Below are 22,500 nucleotides of genomic sequence, written 5' to 3' on the forward strand. Positions count from 1 at the left end.
GGTGATGATGATGATGCGGAACTACACCATTGGTACCATTATGCTGCTGGGCGGATGATACCGGATGGTGGTGATTGAAGCGCACCAGATCGGCCATAAAATCATCCTTCTCCGTCACTTCCAAACCAGCCATTTTCCACCGCTTGATCGAGAAGAGATTACGGGAAAAAAAACACAACGAGCTAATGTGAAGCCAAAACACTCGACACTTGTTTTTGTGAAATGGATTGCGTTACACACTAGAATGCTACACTACCACTACTGTCGATCACTTTCGATCATTTACACATGATCTCGAGTGTGTAAAAATTGTGCACAAAAGTCACGAATCGAATGTTTCACAAGAACAACAACAACAACGACGGAAAGGGAAACGCTACTACCGACGCTACTCTCAAGACACCTCAAACCGGTGGCGGTGTCACGGCGCAACTGAGATGAACCCTCTCCCTGCGCGGTCTGTTTGGCCAGCATCACCAGCAGCAGCAGCAGCAGCAGCGCGAGATCAACCAAGGATCTAAAGGAGACACGATCACGCCATTGCACCAATACACCAATTCGATGGTCATCGATACCTGATGATCTGTATGGATGGAAGGCGGCTTTTGGCTTAGTAGTAGACCCTCATCCTCCTCATCCCCCATCGCTGTACCACGTTCGCCCACCAGCAGCAGGTGTTTTCGATTCTAGACACCAAAAAGGTAAAACCCAGGTTTCTCTCTCTCTCGCTCTCGCTCGGTCATAAGTGAACTCTCACTCTCTAGGTGGCGGTGACAAGCTGTTGATGTCTGGTTTCTCACTGGTTTCGCTGCAGGAAGGTCAAAGCAATTCGGTCAGTAGCAGCAGCAGCATTAACAGCGAGCAACAGAATGTTCATCGATTGATCCTCTCCCCTCCGTATGGACCAACATACGTTGTGTAGTGTATGTGTGTCACCCCCGGTACCGGTTCTGAGGAGGATCAATGAAGCGTTACGTCTGCTCGGTTCCGGTTCTGAAACAGTCTCGTGACTGGGATACGAGATGCTGCGCCGGGATCTGCTGGTTTGCAGCAGGCAACCGCCGTCGAGCCGTCTGGAGCGGAGATTCCACTTCAATATTTAAGACAAGAGAGATAAATAGAGAGAGAATCTGATCTCCAGCTGCTGTAGCGACGGATCAGAAGTCACACTCACAAATGTGTTAAAAATGTGGAGAGGGTTGTAGTAGTAGATACAGGGACATCGATCGCCGGCGGACATGCACGATCGCAATGATGGTTACAGGGTGACTCTGGTCGCGGTGTTCATGGTATCCTGTTACTCGCGAACGAATTCAAACTCAAGATTGGTTTGTGATGGATTTCTTAATCAATTTTGCTTTCAAATTCATTGATGCCAAAACACTTTGTTAAAAGAATCAATAAAGGGTGAATTGTGAACAATATAACAGGGTTACTACGAAAGGTACCTCGGTAGTTTGAATAGGCGTTTTCAAATTTAAAAATAAAACCATTCTTTTCCCAAGTTTCTGGTCTTGTCAAAATCCGGTTTGTACAATGTAGACACCAAAGAAACGATTAACATTGCTAACGATGGTGAGATATGATTGGCTTTGCATAGAATTCAGTCTGTTGTTTCGATCAGGTGCGCAACCAAGTTCTACAGATGTCTTAAATTATCAGAAGGTGATAAATTAAACATTAACACCTGACTATCCAAAAGCAGGTAGTTGAAAGGATGCCTTCTTTTACGAAAAATACATCATTCACATGAGAATTTCGAATTCCTGCTTTAAAATTTATAGTAAAAGCAGAAAATTACCACTTAGTTCGTACATCTGTTAATATTTTTCACTGCCTTTTAACGTTGTAGAAAAGTGAAAGGGATATTATAAAGCCCAGAGCGCGTAATATAAACATTATATGCAAATAACAAGTTAATCTGTAGAAGGTGTAAAACATAATTTATGAAAGATTCTCCATCGTTTCGTATAAATTAAATACAGAACAGATGAAAGCATTACTTTAAAACGGAAGTCAATGTCTAATAATAATTGGTTTTAAAGTGAAAAATGTTGCCTTTCCCTTGATGAATCTTTAGCATTGATAAAACTGCTTTCGAATGATGACAGTGTTCTATTATATCTTAAACTGCTTGTCAGATAATATTAAAATATCACTGAGCATCGTTTATCATTATGAACCAAGTAAAACGAACAGTGTGCAACGGTAGTCATGAATCTGTGGTAATGTTTGCTACAATTGTTTTAATAAATAAATATAGCACTGTTTCTGGTTGAAACATTCTGTCTGTTATAGATCATGCGATCTGTCTTTAGTACTTGATTCTATTGAGCTAAACACCTTTATGTACAACTCAAACGTACTTAGAATAGTCTCAATAAGAACAGCCTTTTCTGCACGTTCACCTTTGAGTAACGAGTGACACTCCATTATTAGAACCACTTCGCAGTGCATGAGAACGCCCAATAATGCTGCTGCCTAATTGATTTGCCCCGTCAATATGATTAACTTTACGAATCCCTCCCCGTCGCTGCCACTTGAAAGCAAACGAGCGCTTCCTAACGAGCAAACGGGCCGACAGGAAATTGGCCACCCCAAAGGGAACTCCTTGCTTCTTAATGTAGCGACAAAATTGGCCACCGCGATCGAATCAATCATCATTACGAGAGAGAGAGCCCGCAAGGAGTCACGTTTCGTCCTCCCTTCACCGTGCCCGTTGTCACGTCGTTCCGTACTCGAACTTGCTCGAACTGCTGCCACTAGATTTGCGCATCGAACCGAACCGATGATAAGCCCTTTCGAAGCCCGCCCCGTCACCGTGACTGGCCGTATCCATACCCGATTGTTTTTGGAGGGAGGTCGGGGTCGTTCCTTTGCCTCAAACTATCCGCGCACACCGTTTTCAACTACTCCAACCTCCAATCCAACTTAAAGTTAGCACAAAACGTGGGATGTTCAACACGGACCGAAACAAAACAGCACCTTCTAGCTTTTTGGCAGATCGTTGGCCTTGTGAACACTCGGTCGTGGTTCGTGGGCATGATCGGTATTTGTAGTTGGAGTCGGGCGAACAAATGACCACGAGCCGGCCGGGGAATTCACTCCAATTAACACTGGCCGATCGGTGGTGTCCGATGGACGATAACGTCCATTGTTAACGCTGGCTGTTCTGGTGGAATCCACTCTCTGGCTTACGCACTCTGGAAACTCCGCAAGAAATTCGGGATTTTACAACTCACCCTCCGACTTCTCTCAGTCCCAGCAGGTGATCCTCAGCAGAGAGGCATTTTCCTGTATGATGCCCTGGAAGCCATCGAACCGTACAGTACAAATCATAACCAACCGAAACTTGGAGACACTTTACACAGCGACTACCAGCAAACAGAGTGAACGATTTGGTTCGATGTGATTGCAACCAGTGGCGCTAACCTTATCGTTGCGATAAGCAAACTGCTACTAACGCACTCCGCTATTGTCGGTCAGTTATCGGTAACGAACACAACAACATCACCTTCTAGGGGCGATCAACATCATTACCATTCCTCGGCTCGAAAGCTTCCGGAAGAAATTAACCTCGAAAACCTTGGGCACCCTTGTGGACCGCTGCGCTGTGCCCTCTGTCACTGAACCAGAATTGATCAAACGCATCGAAGGGTCAATACAGTTCTGGACCACATCGGATACACATTTGTAATGGAAATGCTGCCAACGAGCGCCACTCTATAAGACTTTTGCCCAAAGACTTTTGCCCAAAACGCCACACATCAACCGTAAGCAAAGAAAAGCACAACAACAAGCAGGTGGAAAAGAATGGAAGCGAGCGGGAATGTGAACCACACTTACGGCCAGGTGCCGGACCTTCTTCGACGAGTATCGGACGAGAAGTAGCCATCGTCGTGCAGATGATCGTCATCGCTCCACTCGACATGTTTGGCGCCTGCGGTGCGACCGCTGCTGCTGCTGCTGCTGCTGCTTCCTCCGATGATGCTGCCATGGGTTGCCGCGGACATCATCATCCCGGTACTGCTGGTACTACTGCTTCCGATGCTGTTGCTGCTAATGCTGCTGCTGCTACTGCTGCTGCTGGTGCCACTGCTCGACATGCTATTGCTACTTCTTATCCTAGGGCGTATCACATGACCGTCGAAGCTGATCGTGGCCGGATGGTGCAGTAGGTGATGGTTATGGTGATGGTGATGGTGGTGCTGTTGCTGCTGCAACAACGCCTTCGAAGATGGTGCCATCGCTGTTGTTGCCACTCCTGGTCTATCACAAGGGCGCTCTCGGTCGTAGCCTTGAGCCAAAATCGAACGCTGCATCCCGTACGATTGCTCGAGGATGCGTTCCTGCATCGACGAAGCCGTCTCCGTCGCGAGTACGATGTGATTGTTGTTCACGAGATCGCACCGTGCCGATCGACCACTGCTGGTGAGCGAAGTACGCTGAGGGGTTGCCATCGCTGTGGCACGTTCACGGTACACTGCTGGCCCGGTTGACGACGACGACGACGCCGGTTGATTCCTGTATTCCCGATCTCCGGCCGCCGATGGTTCCGTCGTATCGCGAGTCCACAGCGACGATAAGCGATACTGGACACGCTCCTCGAGCCGTGATTTATGTAGCGTTGCCAGATCCACATCCGATAGGTAGGCCATCGTCCCACTCACTCGCGCACAAACACTCGTGTAAATCACTTCTTGATATGACCCCCCCACCCCGGGAGCCCGGTTTTGATCAGTAAAGCACCGTAACACAGCCAACAACACTCATGTCGCGATCGCCGTCTCTAACTTCACTTCACGTCGAAACACTCGGCTAGAGATGGTGATAGTAGTGGTGGTGGTGGTGGTGATATGGGATTAATAAACTCAAATGTTGAGAAAGATTTGACCGTTTAAATCGCGGTTGGCCGGGCGCCCCTCTGGGACTGGTCACTTCTTATCACTGTCTCTATGCGGTCTGTCTGCGCTATTGCGACGTCTATCTCTATCAGCCTGGGGAACCGACGATCAGCAGCAGCTGCTGCTGCTACGCGTCTGCACTCGACAACACGACCGGACACTCTGAGGCAACGAGCGAACGGAACGCAAGGCTTTACCGCTATAAGAGTGACCGGTTCGGGGTGGGTCGATCGAAAGCAGAGCAAACAGTGCGACGCGCGCGCTGAACATTATTACGTCATGACATCGCGGGAGTACTCGTTATCGCCTGCTGTTCGCGTAACGTCGCTTCCGTCACCAGCCCGCCCTGAGTGATCGATATGGATGCTCTCTCAACTGCCCTGTCCTGCGCGCCTGGTACTGATAAGCAACGCTAACAAGTGCCGAGAAGTACTTCTCGAACTTGTAGACACTCCACGGTACCTCGCAGTTACGGCGCAACTAAATGACCTCCACCGGCGGCCACCGGGAATCACGCGGCGCGTGCCATCGCCCAAGGACTGCACACGACACGAGTCAGACACTAGCGGGCTGACTGCGACTAGCTGACTCGCTCTCCTCTGTGATCGCAGTGCGCATTAGGTGCTTGGCTTCTGCCTGATCACCCGATCCGATCATGGTTTGGTGGCTGTCACAGCTGACACAACACCCTGACCCTGACACACAGCTAGAGCGATGATGATGATGCTGCTGCTGCTGCGGCACAGATGGAGACAATACAAAGCGTGTCCTCCCTCCCTCTCCCAGAGCTCCCAGCAAACCGGTTCAACGGAATCCCATCCCAATTGCTTTGCAATACGCGCTGCTCCGTCGCGGAGGATCACGACGATCGATTCCTGCAAGGATTTGGAGGTGTTTGTTTTAGCACTTTAGCACAGCGGGTCGCACTTCTTTCGTAATTCGATCCTCACTCTATCTCTCTCTCTATCTCTCTCTCTCCCCAATACTCCGTTAAATCGTTAATCAATCCAGCAAACACCAAACCTTCAACAGTGCACGCCCATCCAGTGTGGCCGGCACCGAAATTGCAACAGCGGCTCAGCAGCGCGAAGGTCAACCGCCAAGGGCGGGAGGGGGGAAGTGGGTGGTGTTTCGGTTAGCCGCGTGCAACGACCTCACGGTCGCCATGCCATGATTTCCGATAGCCTCTACCACGAAGGTGGTAAGTGGCTTTGATCGGCGTACACTTTCCAAAAAAGTGCTTGGGCGGACTTTGTGCTCCGCCGCTTCTAGCCAGCCAGGGGCTCAGGGGCACAACCAATCCCTTCCGTCACTGTGATGCTATAAGCTTGATTGTCTCAAGTGTCGGTGGTTCTCGCAGCGCAAACCGCGAAGAACGCGGTGGGAAATGGAAATGGAAATTGTGAAGTTTGCGCCTTTCCGCCAAGACACGCAGAAGACCTCGATCGCGAGCGTTGGCCGTTTGGTAAAGCCCAGTGACCCAAGCTCAGAAGCTCATGGATCATCGATCATTTCACAAGAAAGGGAAATAATTCTGCAGGAACTGATCAGTCGATTTATCAGTGTCAACAACTGAGTTGGGCCAACCCCATGGAGGTGCCAATTGGTCTACCACAATGGTGTTGACCGGTCTTTTGGGCAACTTTTTAGAACCTATTTGTGGGAATACCGGCCGGTTTGTGGGAATACCGGCCACAGGTGTTCATAAGTCGCACCAGGTGGCAGGATGTAGCTTTGGCTGAGTTTAGTAACAAAAAAAACTACAGGGTGCGCCATCAGGTGGTTCCCTATTTTAAAGTTGAATAACTCTGTCATTTTTCAGCCGATTTTGGAAAATGAACAAGTTTTATTTAGGTTATTCTTTGCAATTTATTGTGCAATACTCAAAATACGATATCGATCAAATGACCGCCTTCATTCGACATACAAAAAGCGGCCCTTTTTCGCCAGCATTTTGCTTTGTAACCTCAACAACTCGATTCGGGAGTTATTTGTGAAATTTCAGCTCTAATATTTGCATTTAATTGTTCCATAGTTTTGATTTGTTGGCATAAACCTTATTTTTCAAATAGAACCACAGAAAAAAGTCCAGCACCGTCATATGCGGCGAAGCATTCATTCCGTTGCACGACCGCAGTTTTCACAAGTGAAGGATTGTTTTTTTTTTCAATGTAAAGTGTGACAATTTCTGTCCGCTCTCTTAACGTGCAGCGCTCCATTACTAAAATGGCATAAACTGACGCTTCAGGAACTGGCCTATTTGTGCAAATCCGTTGAACAATGACAAAGTTATTCAACTTTAAAAAAAGGAACCACCTGATGGCGCACCCTGTATTTAGGACGGACCAGTTCAGCTTTCAAACGAATTAGCACTGTGGGAGTAAGCGACGACGACCCAGTCCCCAGTGGAGTTGTCCTACAAGAGATGTTCTCACAACAGAATGCTCACGACAAGATCGACCACTTATGTGGTAACTGATACAAAACAAACAAGATCTCCAGAAAGCAGATACGGTGATGGCATCATGTTGATGATGATGTTAATGGTGATCTTGATGATCAGTGCAAGTGTACACCGAGGTAGTACATTTGCAACATGCTGTTGATGGCCGTGACTGTCTGTGCAATTGCAAACACGCCACACCAAATGGAGACGCAATTGAAGGAGCGATAGGAGCGCGCCCGTGTTCTCATAGGTTAGTCCACCCCGTTCGTCTGTCCGCCTGTCCTTTACGGTGCTCTCCACTCAACACAGAAACCAACAGAAACAACCCTCTCCTCTTCCTCGTTAGCATCGTAGTCAGCTCATCATCATTATCATCGTGACGATCATCTCATGGTCTTTAACGCGGCGGCAGGCAGCAGCAGCATAGTTGTGGTTGAAGGTCTTCGTTGGCACCTGGCGTGACGACACTAGCACACATTACGTAAACCTCCACAACACGGTGCGCCTCACACAGCACCACAATCACCGCGAGCGATCACGGACCCACCAAAAGCATACAGAGGACCAAAAGCTCATCCGAAGGATCCGATCCGAGTCTTCGTAGCGTAACGTGTATGCAGCGCGATCAATCAAGCACACCACCATTTGCTGCTGCTGCTGCTGCTGCTGCTGCTGCTGCATAACTGTAGCATGATTGGCCTTGAGCCATTGAGCATATCGGCCTCACACATCCATCGATCAGTCGTCTTCTTCTTCTGGGGTTTTCGAATCGATCGAACAGCCACCAGACGGACCAACCATCAGAAGGCCATCGCCAGCGGACGATGACAAAAGACGGAAGACGCGTTGACTTCCAAAAATTTAATGTCCACAATCGCGCCCAGCACACGCGATCGTAATCATGATCAAGCCAACCCGAAAGGTCACCCCACGCTTCAACCAGACCGGTGTGCTGTTAATTTGTCAAATTAATATCCCCTCTCCCACCGGAGATCGTTATGCTGAGCAACGAGAAGACAGCGAACGGCGAAGCGATCGAACCGGAAGGGCAAGAATGCCAAGAATGTTGCACTTAATTGAGTGCTGACTCAGTCGCTCGACCTGAGCTGCTTAAACACCGGTCATTAAAGGTGCCAGAGTCACCTGCCTGAAGTCCCAGGGGGTCCATCGTTATTGACGCTAATCACACTCTGACAAACTCTGGCAAAGTGGCCCTCCTTCCTCTCACATAATACGGTAACGGGTGGTGGTTATCGTATCGCTATTTGTGTAAATCGTACGCCGCGCGATGTGATTACAGCCACCAGATTGTTACGAGCTAATCACTCGGCATTCGAAGTCGTGCATTACGAGCGGTCGTGTGCCGTGGGGTGACATCCTCCCCCACCCTTGGGAGTCACTGTGGCGCGTCGGCCAGTCACGGAAGCCCAATTGTGGTCGTGCATTTTTTAGGATCTCGATTCAATGACCGCCGCACGGTACCGTTTGCGTTACCGAAGGACACCGGCAAGCCGAATGGGGTTCAAGGGTGCCCGTCCGTCTGCCAACCGAATGCGATCGATCAATCGATCGATCATTCCAGAGAGAGAGCTGCCACTCAGCGACGCCGCCGCGTCTTTGAAATGAAAAATGGAAAATCTGCTTCAGCAGAGTCACGCCAAGCGACTTCTGGCATTGAATCTTTTCCTCTGATCTTGGAGCGAAAAAAAAGCGTCAACCCCTTAAAAAGAAAACCTCAAAGATCCTCTTGCGCAGTAGGATCGTCAATGCCAGTGCTTGTTTGTAAATAAAGCGCCTGACACACATCATGATCGCCGTTTGTTGCTCGGCTGGGATGCTGGTTAAAACGAAAGTTTCTGCACGCCGCGCCCTTGCGACGGTGTAGATGATGACGTCGTGTTTTTAAGGGTGCCTTGACAGCATACCTGAGAGGCACCACCTCCCCCTCTATCTGTCGGTGAAAATGAGGCCGAGCAGCATTTCTTCCAATATGTGTTTTGCCGATCTGCGTGGCCGCTCGATCGCTCTCACTCTCGTCCACAGAGCAGAGGCATGTCGTCGGCAGCAACGATCGCCACTCTCTCGGCGACGGACGACGACGAGTTGGTGGTGTAGGTCTTTGCGTAATCGTTGGTCATAAACCCTCCTGCGCTGGACACGGTGACGACGACGACGACAACGACGACGACATTTCACCGCCGTTAAGGTTCAGACAACATTAGTGACTGCTGGTGGTGCTGCCGACTGGACAAAAAGGTATTACTGTGGCCGCAGGCAGTGGCCGGCGATCGAGGTGGCACAACTTGTGCAGAATGTGGAATGTGCAATCAGCCGCACCACTGCACCATCCTCCTCCCCGCTATGACGTCATTAACTCAAGGTATCCACCGAGACGGTTCTGTGGCCGTTTGGTTCTGGGTACAGGGCAGGGAATTTTTGCCAGGAATTGGCACCATCCACCAGCACGATAACCTCAATTCCCGTGGCGCATCGATTGAATCCACGGTTGGGATTGAAGGATGTAGGCCACGAGTCCCACCCCCCCTCTCTCTCTCTCCCCGCGTGCTCTGGCACGGTTATGTCGTTGTTGTTTTCGGTTCAGTTCAGTTTCGGACTCGCCGGACTGCCACTGTCGGTGTTGTTGCAGCAGCTTACATAAAGAGAGCTGCCCGGGGTCCGTCGGTCGCTTTGGACCCCAAAAAGGCCCGCCTGACTGGCAGATTTATGTCACAGCACACCGCCTGGTTCAAAATGGCCGAGGTCCCTCTCTGCGTCTCGAGCCTTTCATTCGCGATATTGTTTGCTGCATTCTTGAGCGGCAGGAGGTCTCTCCATCATCAGCGGGGCGTTACGAAGCGTTACGCGTTATTCACGGTGTGCGCTTCTCATGCGTAGTGAGCATCCCTAGAGTTTAGAGACGGCGATGCGTGCCTCGTGATGCGCGCTAAACACAAACACCAGCTTGATGTCGTCATCAGCGGGGATCACCGTGCGGTCACCTTCATGCACCTCTTGGCTTATCACACGCGCGGGGAATACACTTCACATTTGTCACTCGATCGCGTCGATGGCACCAAAGCCACGAATTCAGGAAGGCGTTGGTCGAAGAGAATCAGTCTCCACAAAATCCGGAGTGGCGCGAGTGGAATATTACCAAAAGGGTGGAGCACTACACCAACAACACACCGCACGTTAATCCCCCCGTTGGTTCCTTTTGCACGCACGCTCGTTCGCTCGCTCTCGGTGGCGATGCTCGTTTGCACACCCTTTCCGTTCGGTGGTATAGCGATGACTGGTGCGCTCATTGGCGTCTGACTCGCGCGGTTTGTGGCCTGACTCGCTTCCCCTCGTTTGGCCCGGCCTGGTCTGGTGTGGTCTGGTTGGTTGGTCTGTGGCGCGTGAATGGCACGCAGAACGAACGAACAAAAAAAAACAGCATACACCCTCTCTCCCTCATCTTTAGTGGTAGTAGTAGTAGACCGCACGCCGTGTGGTCTCTCCCTTCAAGCGTCAAAAGCAAACACTCAAACCATCGTGCCATCCACTCCACCGAACCGCACGCGCGATAATTCGACATACCGCCACACCAACCCCTTCTTCTTCTTCTTTTGGTCACCCCCTTTTTGGGGGGATGATCTTCCTCACTCCATCTCGCTCGCTCGTTCGCTCGCTCTCTGTCTGAGGAGAAGCGAACGGAGTCTATCAATCATTACGCATACAGACCGCACAGAGAGACAGACAGAGAGATAGAAGCAATTGACGGTCACCATCATCGTCTCGGTATCGTCATCAACTATTGTTTCGTATGTTTTGCCCCTAGCCTACTCGAGTGTGTTTGTGTCCACGCGTTGTGCACCTGCAAGTTTGGTGTGTGGTAGTAGTGTTGCTTGGATCCCGTGCCGTGATCGTGGTTGCGTGAAGTGCAGTTCAAAACAATGAGTTTTAAGCGCGAGCAGCAAGTGCGAGCAATCGAATCAGATTCCTCCCCCCCCCCCCCACAGACGGTTGTGCTCAATGTCGCCCCTTAGTTTGGTTGCCGCTGCCGCTGAGACAACAACAACAACATTGCTGGTGGCGTTACAAAATGGTGCCAAAATGACGCATGACCCTCGCTTGCTTGATTTACGAACAAGTCTCGATATCAAACAAACAACAGAGAACTCATGCAATGACTAGTCTGCTGGAGATCTGATTAGTAACGTGGTAATATTTGCTAAATTTTCTATTGGTTTTTAAATGCACTTCAGCTAAGGATAGTTTGTAATTCTTTTTAATTACGATTCTAAACGTTCGATGACTTTGGCTGCCAAAATGGTAGTTGAAATTGGCTAGAGCATATTTCGCATAAGTCTTCGATAGCATATGTTGAGCTTATGCTTTGACAAAGTTTATTAAAGTAATTGAAGCGAAATTTTTCACAAATGCAGTTTACTGACTAAGGAGCATGTTGTTTAGAAAATAATAACCATTGCTCTTCGTTCGACGCCATTTTCTCTTACGACTAATGAAGCTACATCATTTTTGCAAAAGGTATTATAAGCTAAATTATTTAACGAGAAAACTATAAAAAAAAATGCAGAGAAGCAAAAGTTTCGTGTATCAATGGTATTTTTTACAATTAAATAAGTGCCAGGGCATTTGAGATCCTCTTTCATTAATAGTCTTCTCTGAATTTTTAGATAACAGAAGAAAATACAACAAAACCTTGCGCAAATATGACAACTGAAGTGTTTTTGTCAAAATAATGACAATAAAATAAAAAGCATCTATAAACTAGATAAAATTTTACGATAAACAAAACGAAACGTTGCATCTGTACACGCCCAGGCCAGTTCTTAAGTAAATTAGATGCTTCTTGATTTTTTTCCAAATATAATTTAAACAATACAGTGAAGCCTACAAAACAATGGAAACATCGTGAATTGAGGTTGTTTATAGAGATCCAGATGCTTCTTCCCGGCAGATTACACACGTCCTGGGAACATTCGAGTTGTGTACGATAGTGTACCATTATCTCGAGTGACGCCGTTTCTTATCATTTCGAAGGAGTAGACCATGCCATGGGCGACATTGTTTCTAATGTGTGCTGCCCAAAAGTGCTGAGTCAGGTGATGATTGGCATCAGCGAAATAGTTTAAACAGTATTCTAATATTTTGCCCCGTCATTATCATTTAATAAACGTTCCTGTGCCTGCAATTGCGATTCGTAATCGAAGTTTTATGGCGGCGGTGAAACCCATTCTTAAAACGTCACGACCGCGATAGGACTATCGCGCCCTGCGTGTCTGGCGCGATGCAATGCAGAACCTGCATGTCATGTTGACCCAGTTTCTATAGAAATTCATTTATTATTTATCGCCATGCCGTGAGGGTGAGGAGTAATTTTGCTGTCGGGATTCTAAGTCACGTGAGGGATTTAGAAATCGATACCGAAGTGAGTTCAATTAATTTTCCTTAAATTAAATGCATAAGCGTACACCAAATGAAACCCATCCAAAACGCGGTGGTGAAGTTGAACGTTCAATTTTGCTGCACTTTACACATCATAACGGACTCCGGCCGGGGGTTTCACGTAGCGCATGGATTTTGAAAATAATGCGCTCAAAAATCAAAAATGATCGCAAGCTCCAACCGAGTATTCTCCGGGGAACCATGACGACGCTGGAGATCGATGCTTATGCTTGCGCCGCTCACACCTTCTCCTGCGCATCGCCGGTTCCGGTTCGATGGTTTTCTAATTAATCTGTGCATCGGCCGAGATTGCATCATGATGACGAACGTTATATCAGAGCGAACCAAATGCGAGATTGCGCTGAAATCGCGCCAATCACAAAAGGGGCGCTGCTCTCGAGCGGGAGGCAAGAAAGCGGACGCACAATCCGGAACTGCACCGGAAATGCCGCGGGTTGCACGCCTACCCCACGAACGTGGAGGAAGCATTGCGAAAACAAACCGCACACGGTGCGGTATGGGAGAGTGCAGTGCACAGTGGGCTCAGGCCGGGGGCTGCGGCTGGCATAAGATGATCGGGAGAGTGCACAGCAAAAGGTGCTCGCGTTCGTTAGGGGGAACTATCCGTCCGTGTAGGAGGGGCCCGTTAAGCAATAAAAGCCAGCCAGCCGGTGTATCGAATTGAAAATGGGATTACTCTCTGGAAAATGCATAAACGGTCTATGTTGCTGGTAATTGTGGCCAACCCTTTTCCAATCCGCCTATAATATCGTATTATGCAGTTTATCGTTTATTCGTAGACAAAATGGTTTGATGTCAAGAAAAATCTTCATGGAGTAAAGCACTTCGAGTATTTGTTTTATTCGTTTACTGCGAAGTAAATGGTGGCTTAGTTGATTTTTAAAATTGATGAAATTCTTTTACTTTTAAGCCATTTGCCTATAGTGGATCACGCGTAAATAAACTACATTTGCACAACAGCACAGTAAAACCAAAAATAAATGCTGGATGGTAGCGTTTGATGGACAAAACTCTAACAGATTATCAATTAGAAACCAGGAAAATAGTTAATAGATTTTTTAACGAATGATGTCTTGTCGCTAGAACGATGGTTTACCAATTAAGTCGAAATGCGTATGGACCATCAATAAATCGGTTTAGAGTTGAAATAAGCCCTCTATACAAAGCGGAAAGCCGGGAGACCTGCCCAGCGATGTGCTAAATATTCAAAATGAGATTGCTTTTAAATTGACGCATTTTTCATCAATGTGAAAAATTTGTAGCGTAATCAGAGTAAATTAAAAACATACAATATTATACGAGTTGAACATTTGTTACAAATTATTTTAAAATGCTGCTATCGATGCTATCAGGCATCTTTAACGAAGCAGCACACCTCAAACAAAAGCAAAGCATTCAAAGTTGGTTTTGACTAGGTTATTTACTAAAAACATATCAATTGCTTTGTGGAAAATTGTAAAATCTGTTCTGTACTCAGCAAACCCAAAATTAAAATAAATCCAACATGAACTTCAACGATAAAATGAACATATTCCTCTCAAAAAGATTTAACAATTACCCAGTAAGCGTCTTGCCAACAAACTTGGGTAACATTTTGAGAGAAGCAGTGAAAGTTTATGAAACAAATCTGTGTGATATAGCGTTCGATAACAGGAAGAAACAAATGAATAGCAGGCTTAGTACAACATTTGCAGTGTCTTTTCCATCCAATGGTCGCTGTGCCTACTGCCCAAGCAAAGCGGCCCTCGAAACCCGCTTCTAAGCGCATTGGAACATTCCCAACTCGTTGAGTAACTCCCACTGACCCGTATTTCTTACATTTGGCATTGATCCTGCTTCCCCACTAACATCTTCAAGGCAACCAAATGAGTCATCGTCTGTGGCTCCAACTCCAAGGGATTTTTAGGGAATTAAACCCGTCTCGGTTGTAAGCAAGGCATGTGAACTCACCATTCTCGCAGAGCTTCACGGTTTTCTGCGTTCTCCTCGGGCGGAGAATTTGTACCGTTGCCGTTCATTGTTGCATGTGTGTTCTTCGTTCCTGAGGTCAATTACGTGTGGCTCTTCTTTCGTTCGCTAGGTCGTGCACACGTGCATCTCCTAAACCACTCCGCCTCAGGGTTCCGATACGCCGGTGCACCGGTATTCGCGACGGAAGTTTCGTGTGGTGGAGCGTCTTATGATTAAATCACTGTAGCAACCAAAGCTGGCCTGCTGACACACACGCCCATACCCAATCACAACCACCAAATCTCACTCTTGGCAATTCGTGGCTTGCGGTTCGCTTGTTTGTACTATCCTCATATTATCTAACCGGGTCTGCTGCTACCGCAGCTAAGAATCGACACCAACGGTGGCCGAGAAGATTTGTTTACTTTCGCGGAGCGTACGGAGCAACCAGCTGATCAGCATCCAGATTCGGTCCGGATCCCGCAGGAACCTTCTCTCCGGCGAAAGTGGTTCCAACGAAAGCCGTAAAAGGAAATGCACGAAAGAGGCTGCCCGTCTCGAAATCGAAAACAAAATCGCTAGAAGCTGGGCCACAGAAAATGCGCTGGGTGAAAGTTTTTAAGTTAGCTCTTGATGATCGGGATGCACTTAGTAAAAACGAACACAAACGCGCGGCGCGAACGAGGCGAGACCCGCTTCTCTTTGAGATGATTTACGTTTGGCACACTTTTATCCGTACCTGTTACCGTTTTCGATATGCAATTGCATTTTTACTTTTCGCTAAAATTCCGGCCACAAACGCAAAAACAACGCGACCGAAAACCACAAGAAACACGCGAAAAAGAGGGGTAAGAGCGCACACACACCCATGCACCCACGCACGCAACACAGACACAAACGGTCAGTTTAAACCAGCAGAACGTGTGGTATCGCCATATTGGATTTTATTTTTGACAGCTAGGGAAGCTGACTTTGTTTACCAACAAGGCACGGTTTAAGTGTCCTTGGTGGGGCTAAATAGGTTCCAGGACTCGATGCTGGCCTAGATTTACGGGATATCTTATCCGGGAAACGATCGATGACGGCAAGGAGGCATCCTTCTAGCCATTCGGTACCGTCACATCGTCCAAAGAAAGAAGGAACGAGAAAGCACGTGCTCGGCCAGGACAAGCGGAACTGTGGCCGGTTGTATGTGGCCACGTGGCTATTTAACAAAGTTATAAAACTTAAGCGCAACAAATTAACAATCTGTTGAGCATCTTCACAAATCAGTTGATTGTGCGTCCACCAAAATTTCTGTTTGCAACACTCTCACAGTCTTCATCGTTCCACGAGAAAACCTTATGAAAAATCTTCGCGTGTCGTTATTTATGATTACTGCCTGTGCTCGCTCGAGATGGATGGATTATGACAAAAAGCCAGTCCTCCCTACATGGAAGGGTGTCGGATGGAGCAAAAACCAATCCTCCACCGCTGGCTTAATAGCTTTATCTCCCTTTTCCTACATGGACGACTGCGAGCTCGATCCAACATTACAACCCTTATAAGCCCTCAACCGACCATCAACCTTGCCGTCCGTGAAGATCGAAGTAGATTTTTTCCTCTGCTTTGGTAGATCCACATGTTGTAAAGAGAAAAAAAACCAATGAAAAAAATCATCGCCATGGTGCGCCCCCTCCGCGGTCTGCTATCACAGCGTAGGACATGCAACACACGAACCGTCTAAAGAGTGTTCGCCCCGGCCAGTTTCGAAGGCAGTATGCGCGCGGAGTGTATGGAGTAGTACACGGAGACGAAACGGAAAAAAGTGGGAGAAAAAAATTAAACAACACCCCCCCCCCCCCCCCTGGGACACACGAAGCAGCACCTTCAGCATCTCAAGGTTCAAAGCCCGGCTTGTGGAGGTGATCATGTTGTCCGATCGATCCTCACCACGTTAAGCACGTTGCCAAAAAAATGCGAGAGCCAAGATAAGCAAACACATGTGCTCCGTGATGCTCGCACGACGGCGATGTATGCCTTCGTTCGAGTGGTCTCGGTTTCGCACGGTGAGCACACCTGGAATGTTCATACAACCCCGGAGACGATACCACCCCGGAGACGATGGACGATTCGGAGAAGTTTGCTTCGTTTTGAATAACAATAAGGCACGGGGTGAGGGAGGGATCGCTACAGAAATAGCAGCAACACCCGCTTCAACATCTTGCTGGTCATGCGTTTGGGATGCTGGGTATGGAGTAACCGCGGTCCGCGAGTCGATCTCCCCAGGTGCCGCGTGGAGGGTCACTTTTTACGGCCGGCTTTATGAATGAATTGCCTATAGTCTAGCCCTTCCTTCATTGACGGTCCAGCGAGAGGCGACCAGAGCAACAGCCCGGGCCATAAATCATCACGGCAGCCCGTAGCACACGAGAGGTGGAGGTGACCAAACGTGGAATGTCGCATAATGTGAACTATGGTGCTTATTCTGTAACTTTCGATTGCGATGGCCTCAGGCGTTCGATGATTCATGCGAATTTCGAAACGTTTCGAAAACAATAAACAATTCAAAATGACAGTTTGAAGTAAAAAAACTGTTAATTAACTTGTTTTTTTCGGTATAAAAACGACTTAACCTTTGTAATAATAGTATACGATTAGCAGGAAGAAATTATTGATGCACAATCAGGACGCTATAACTGTTTTTCAGATGCTCGATGCTCGATGTAAACAGAACGCCAGCTGTCGACCACAAAAATGCACTCGACATGCAAGCGATCGTGAACACCAAATGAACATAAAATGAACCAAATGAATCGAACGCCTGAGGCCATCGTAATCGAAAGTTACAGAATAAGCACCTATACCACACTGCCGGTCACTACATAAATTGCAGTCGCTTGTCGATCTCGGGTGATCACCGGTGCAGCTGTCAATTAGGTTATGATGAACGAGCGCCAATGGATAGACCCGAACGAACGAAACCGCAATAGATGCAACAACGTAGAGCACACGCATAAAGGGGGCTCTCGGCGGTGACACAATCGATTCTCATTACGGTGTGCCGGACAAAAAAAAACATGTTCTATGGGAATCACGTGGTGGTATCCTTTGGTGATCGGACAAACTCCATAAACTGTCTAGCGTGCTTGTTAGCCGCTAGCTATACAAAAACACATTGTCGTGTTTCTCGTTATCGCTGTCCGAATATTGATACATCTAATATGCATCTCATTGTTGAAACCACCGAGCGTCTAAAGCGTGCACCGTGCGGTGCATCTCACGATCGTTTCGTGAGTCGTGATGCTTGCGCAGTGTAGCGATCGCTTACATTAACACGCTCTTCCCGCGGTTAGATCGCTCGCAGAGGAAGATGATCGTTGAGATCGATGATTCCATGAATTGCAACGATCGATTTACTTGCTTCGAGTGACTATCGAGCTGTATAAGCATTCTGTACAAGTTCTCATCGATTAATACGTTGCAAAAACACACATTTTTTCACCCTCAAATCACACGTTCTACCTGGTGGTCCAGACAGGCTAGAGCATAATAATTGCACTAATTCTCACGGAACCTCCCCCCCGTCGGAACGCACTAGACGTGCCTAGGACCTTGACATTCTGCCGGATCGTCGCCCGACGCGCCGGTTTGACCGCGTTTCGAAAAGCAATGCCAAAGGCAACCTTAAAAAAAGGGCAGTACAGCCCGGCCTGAAACTCCAAACTCATTCGGTCGGTGGTCGAACTACCAAAATAACCGTCCACTATGTCCACAGAAAGGTTAACGAAGGTTCTCGATAGCTAATTATGATGTACCGGATGTGCGTTATATCGTAAAGTTATTTGGCGCTGAAAGGGGATGGGAAAAATTTTGAACAATCGACGCGCGACGTTCCTGGCCAATTTAGCTTCAGATCGAGTTCCACAGGAGGCGAGCAGGATGAGAAATAGTATAAAAATGCAAATACCATCCGGAAACCACTCTTGTCTGATGAGGAGCTCACCGGATAACCGGATTATGGTACTAAAAGTTTGCTAGACAATAGCGAATCGACCGCAAACTCGTTCGTGTGGGACCGGATTAATGCTCGTGAGAATCCTGTCTATCTGACGATTGGTCGTTTCTTTTCTATCACACTTCTACTGTCCAACAAACATAACACATAGAAATCGGGGGAAATTTGGTCAAACAAAACTATTTCCGCGTGTCGTCGATTCGCGTCACGCTCCAGTTACACCAAGCGATGGTTTTTGGCAACAAGGTGTTATCGGTGATGGGCCTCGCGGTGTGCGTTCTACTCTCTAAACATCGCACCTTAGCGGGATGTTATGATCAATATTAATCCGTAGTAGCTGAAACGTAGCAGACTTACCGGAATTGTTTGGTTTTATCCTGCAGATTCGTTACGAGCGTGCGTCTCAACGGTGCCGGTGATGTTCCGGGCGATCCATCTTGGTGATGCTGTTCCTGTTGCTGCTGCTTCTGTTGGGCAACGATCGCCCGGGCGAGTATCAGATCTTCCTCTCGCATGGTTCTGTCTCAACGCGATCGTATCGTATCGTAGTTCCCTTTTCAAGCGGACCGGGCGCTGTGGCTGTACGGTTGTAGACCGAAGCCGAATCTCTAGGCCGTGGCCTTAAACGAAAACCGTACTTTCACGAGTGTGTTTGCGGATATTGAACAGTGTCGCTAGTGCGTGGGGATTGTTGGTTTTCGGAACTGCGCACTGCTGCCGGAAACTGTAAACACACAGTGCGGATTCGATAACGAATTCGAAACGGTATTAGAAGGAACCAAGGAAGGACGGAAGGATTTTCCTAGACACTATACACTTCCTAAACTTTGAAATAAAGAACACGAAAACAACTACACTTCCTTTATCTGCTCCAGCGAGCTACGAATACACCATCCGGAGACACTGATGTTTCTGATCACTTCCAGTAGAATGTGCCTTTGCTCACTCTTACTGATATCTACCGTGTCTGCAGAACCGATCATCGGCCTCCTCCTAGGTGCGCATGAGCATCTTAACCGAAGCACGTTAACCAAGCGTCTACGTGCACGCACGCTCGCACGAAGTCACGAAGATACCGATGAACGATCGCGGTAGAACGGCGCCAACAGACTGAAGTATCGGCGTCGAGATGCTTCCCTATTTACTACCTCGTGTTCCGCGTTCGAGTGTGTTGTGTCGTGCGGCAGAATGGGGCGGAATCACCCTTCACTACACCACACCACAGGCGGCGGACGAGTTTTTTTCGTTTTTGGCGGGGAGCTATAGGCGAGACTATGCCGCGACCCCGCCACGAAAAGTGTTCTCTCCGACGTTTTACAGCTTCACGCTCACTCACATGATGACCGTGGGTCTAGCCGCCTCGTCGTGACTCGCTTCGTGGTCCGGCGGTTATGAGTCGGGCCTTAACCGTAGCCCTGGAGATGGAGAGACAGATCTCTGCTCTGCCGCCAGTCGCCCGGTTCGTGGATAAACATTTTCATACTACTCACTTGCCGAGTACAGGATGCCAATGGTGCCCTTCCGTGAGGAGGAATCGATCGAGTAGCAGGATGCAACACAACACGACAATGCAAAGGAAGCGATCGTGATCGCGACAGGTCGGAACACATGAAGGGTTGAAAGGGCTTTTGAGTGTGATTACAGTACAGTTAGTTAGTAGATTTACTCATTTTTTATAAAGTCGTTGTTGACTCTATACTCATTTTAAATAAAAATCAATTTTCTACACGAAAAACAAACAGATACTACTTATTCGGTCTGAATTCTGAATGAATTGTTGCAGAGTGTAGCAGGCTGCGATATTCCTCACTGAACCCCAAGAATATGTTTCGAAACATTCGGCAAAAAAATAGTTTATTTCAACAACACAAGCCACCAACAGAGTTCCTCCGCAAAGAATCGATTATCTTTTTGGTTAATAGTATTTCGGAGTGAAGAAAACCCACGAATGTCCCATTTTAATATTCGCCACCCGAGGGCCAATTCATCACCGCGATCGTTTTGGCCGATGCCATTGCATTACGCCGCGTGCTCCGTTCCGCTTCATTCACCCCTTCATCCAACTCGTAAGCATCCTGAAGCTCATAATCGGCACATGACTGTCGGCGGAGCCGTTCGATCTGTTTGTGCTTCTTCCAGCACACGATACCGATGGTTAGGACGAGTGCAAACAGAGCCACTGCCGCGATGGAAAATATGGCCGTCCACAGGAAGTTGGTGCAGAAGATTAAATCGTGGTGCGAACGGCGCAAATGCCTAGTCTCCGTACTCATACCGGCGAGCCATTTGCCAAACATTTGCTCCACCTTGGCCAACCCTGGCCTTCCGATGCGACCGGCACGCCGAAACACCCATACGTACTCGAGCTTGGTGTGGCCGAGCTGGACACAGGAGAACGCTAGCAGGTATTCCTTATCGATCACATCCAGCACGATGGCGTTGAGGAGCGTCAGTGTGCCGTGGCGATGCGATCTGTACGGTGCCTGATAGTCTGCCTTGGCTTCTAGGCGAAACGGTATGAAACACTCATCCAGCGGTAGCTGCTCGAGCACGATCGTGTAGTTTGAGACGTACAGCTCTTCTATTTCCGATCGACCATCGAATAGACTGTCGAAGCGGATGTTGGAGAAGTAAAGTAGATCACCTTGCTTACCCAGAAACAGTTGAACCAACGTATCCGGATAACCGGGCGGTGTGAAATGGGGGCAGGATCCGTAAAGTAGCAACGCCTGCCCGAATCCTGTGCCGTAGACGATCGCCACAAGTACCACCAGCAGCAGGGTAGGCCACATCGTAGCTAGCAATGAGTGTTGTACGTTCGATGGGAGACCGATGGCCATCCATTCTGTTTGAAGTGAAACATTCGCTTTAGTTTACTCCCTCGGGGCTCCCTAGTAATTGCAATGAAATTGGTGAACATTACAAAAGCTCCCTATCTCCTTCTATCCTGCGAGGGTCAGATGGACCTGGTGGACGAAGAAATAACCACAGAACTGCAATTAGTAGTGATGGCGCGAACGATTGAGAGATTGTGTGATAAGGGATTGGTGCCAGCCGCAGGGCACCGAACGATACTGTATCGAGGAGTCGCCGCTTGCTGGCCAAGGCCGAGAATACGTGGAGTTGGACCGCAGTAATTAAGGTGTCCAGCTGCACAGTTGCGCTAATGATTTAGGGAATCGAATGCTTGATTTCAGAAGCAATGCTAAGCCAGGATTGGCGCCAGCATAGGCAAAAGATTGCTCTCCTTCTAACGGGCAACCCTAGATACTAGAGAGCTGCAGTACTGGCTAGTGCGTTTATGCCCTTCACCAAGTACTGTTAATTGAAAAACGTTGTTCTCCATCAACCAACATAGCCATTGCCCTAGCGATGATAAATTGGAATGACTGATTGGGTACTGGACGAATTGGAGCACAGACTTCAGTGCAGAATCTCCTTGTGCCTAACTGAATGTTTGTACAATCCCATAACGGCTAGAGTTTTACATCCAACATGAAATGGAAACTGTTCGTAGCGTTTGGGACGATATGAGGAACGTTCATATGGGAATCTACCTGAAATCTTTACGATCACCAGTTGAATTAATGAAGTTAAACATTTCAAACTATCATTTGATCGAACACACCGGTTTAAACCATGAAAAAGTCGCTGAAGTTCGATGCACCGACTGAAGAATAGCACCAATGGAAAAGGATTAACGAAATAACATTTGCACAATGTGCGTTCCG

General features: G+C 48.0%; 1 protein-coding gene across 8 annotated transcripts in view; it reads right to left on the minus strand.

Annotated features, from left to right (window-relative positions):
• The window catches only part of LOC126577393 (NAD kinase-like), a 24,763-nt gene extending 5,006 nt beyond the window's left edge, over nucleotides 1-19,757 (minus strand). The window contains exons 1-2 of one of the 8 annotated variants that reach the window (XM_050238986.1): nucleotides 14,773-15,589; nucleotides 3,847-4,818 (exon numbers count right to left, since the gene is read on the minus strand). In XM_050238986.1, coding sequence (XP_050094943.1) covers nucleotides 3,847-4,658 — 812 coding nt within the window. In that variant the 5' untranslated portion in view covers nucleotides 4,659-4,818; nucleotides 14,773-15,589. Of the gene's footprint in view, nucleotides 143-3,242; nucleotides 3,293-3,846; nucleotides 4,819-10,005; nucleotides 10,316-10,349; nucleotides 10,664-14,772; nucleotides 15,590-19,126 lie in introns of those variants that run through there. The other 7 variants (XM_050238984.1, XM_050238985.1, XM_050238987.1 and 4 more) reach the window with 7 other exon arrangements.
• Nucleotides 19,758-22,500: the final 2,743 nt, after the last annotated feature.

The sequence above is a fragment of the Anopheles aquasalis genome, chromosome 3 (assembly GCF_943734665.1).
Source record: "Anopheles aquasalis chromosome 3, idAnoAquaMG_Q_19, whole genome shotgun sequence".
NCBI classification, from domain to species: Eukaryota; Metazoa; Arthropoda; class Insecta; order Diptera; family Culicidae; genus Anopheles; species Anopheles aquasalis.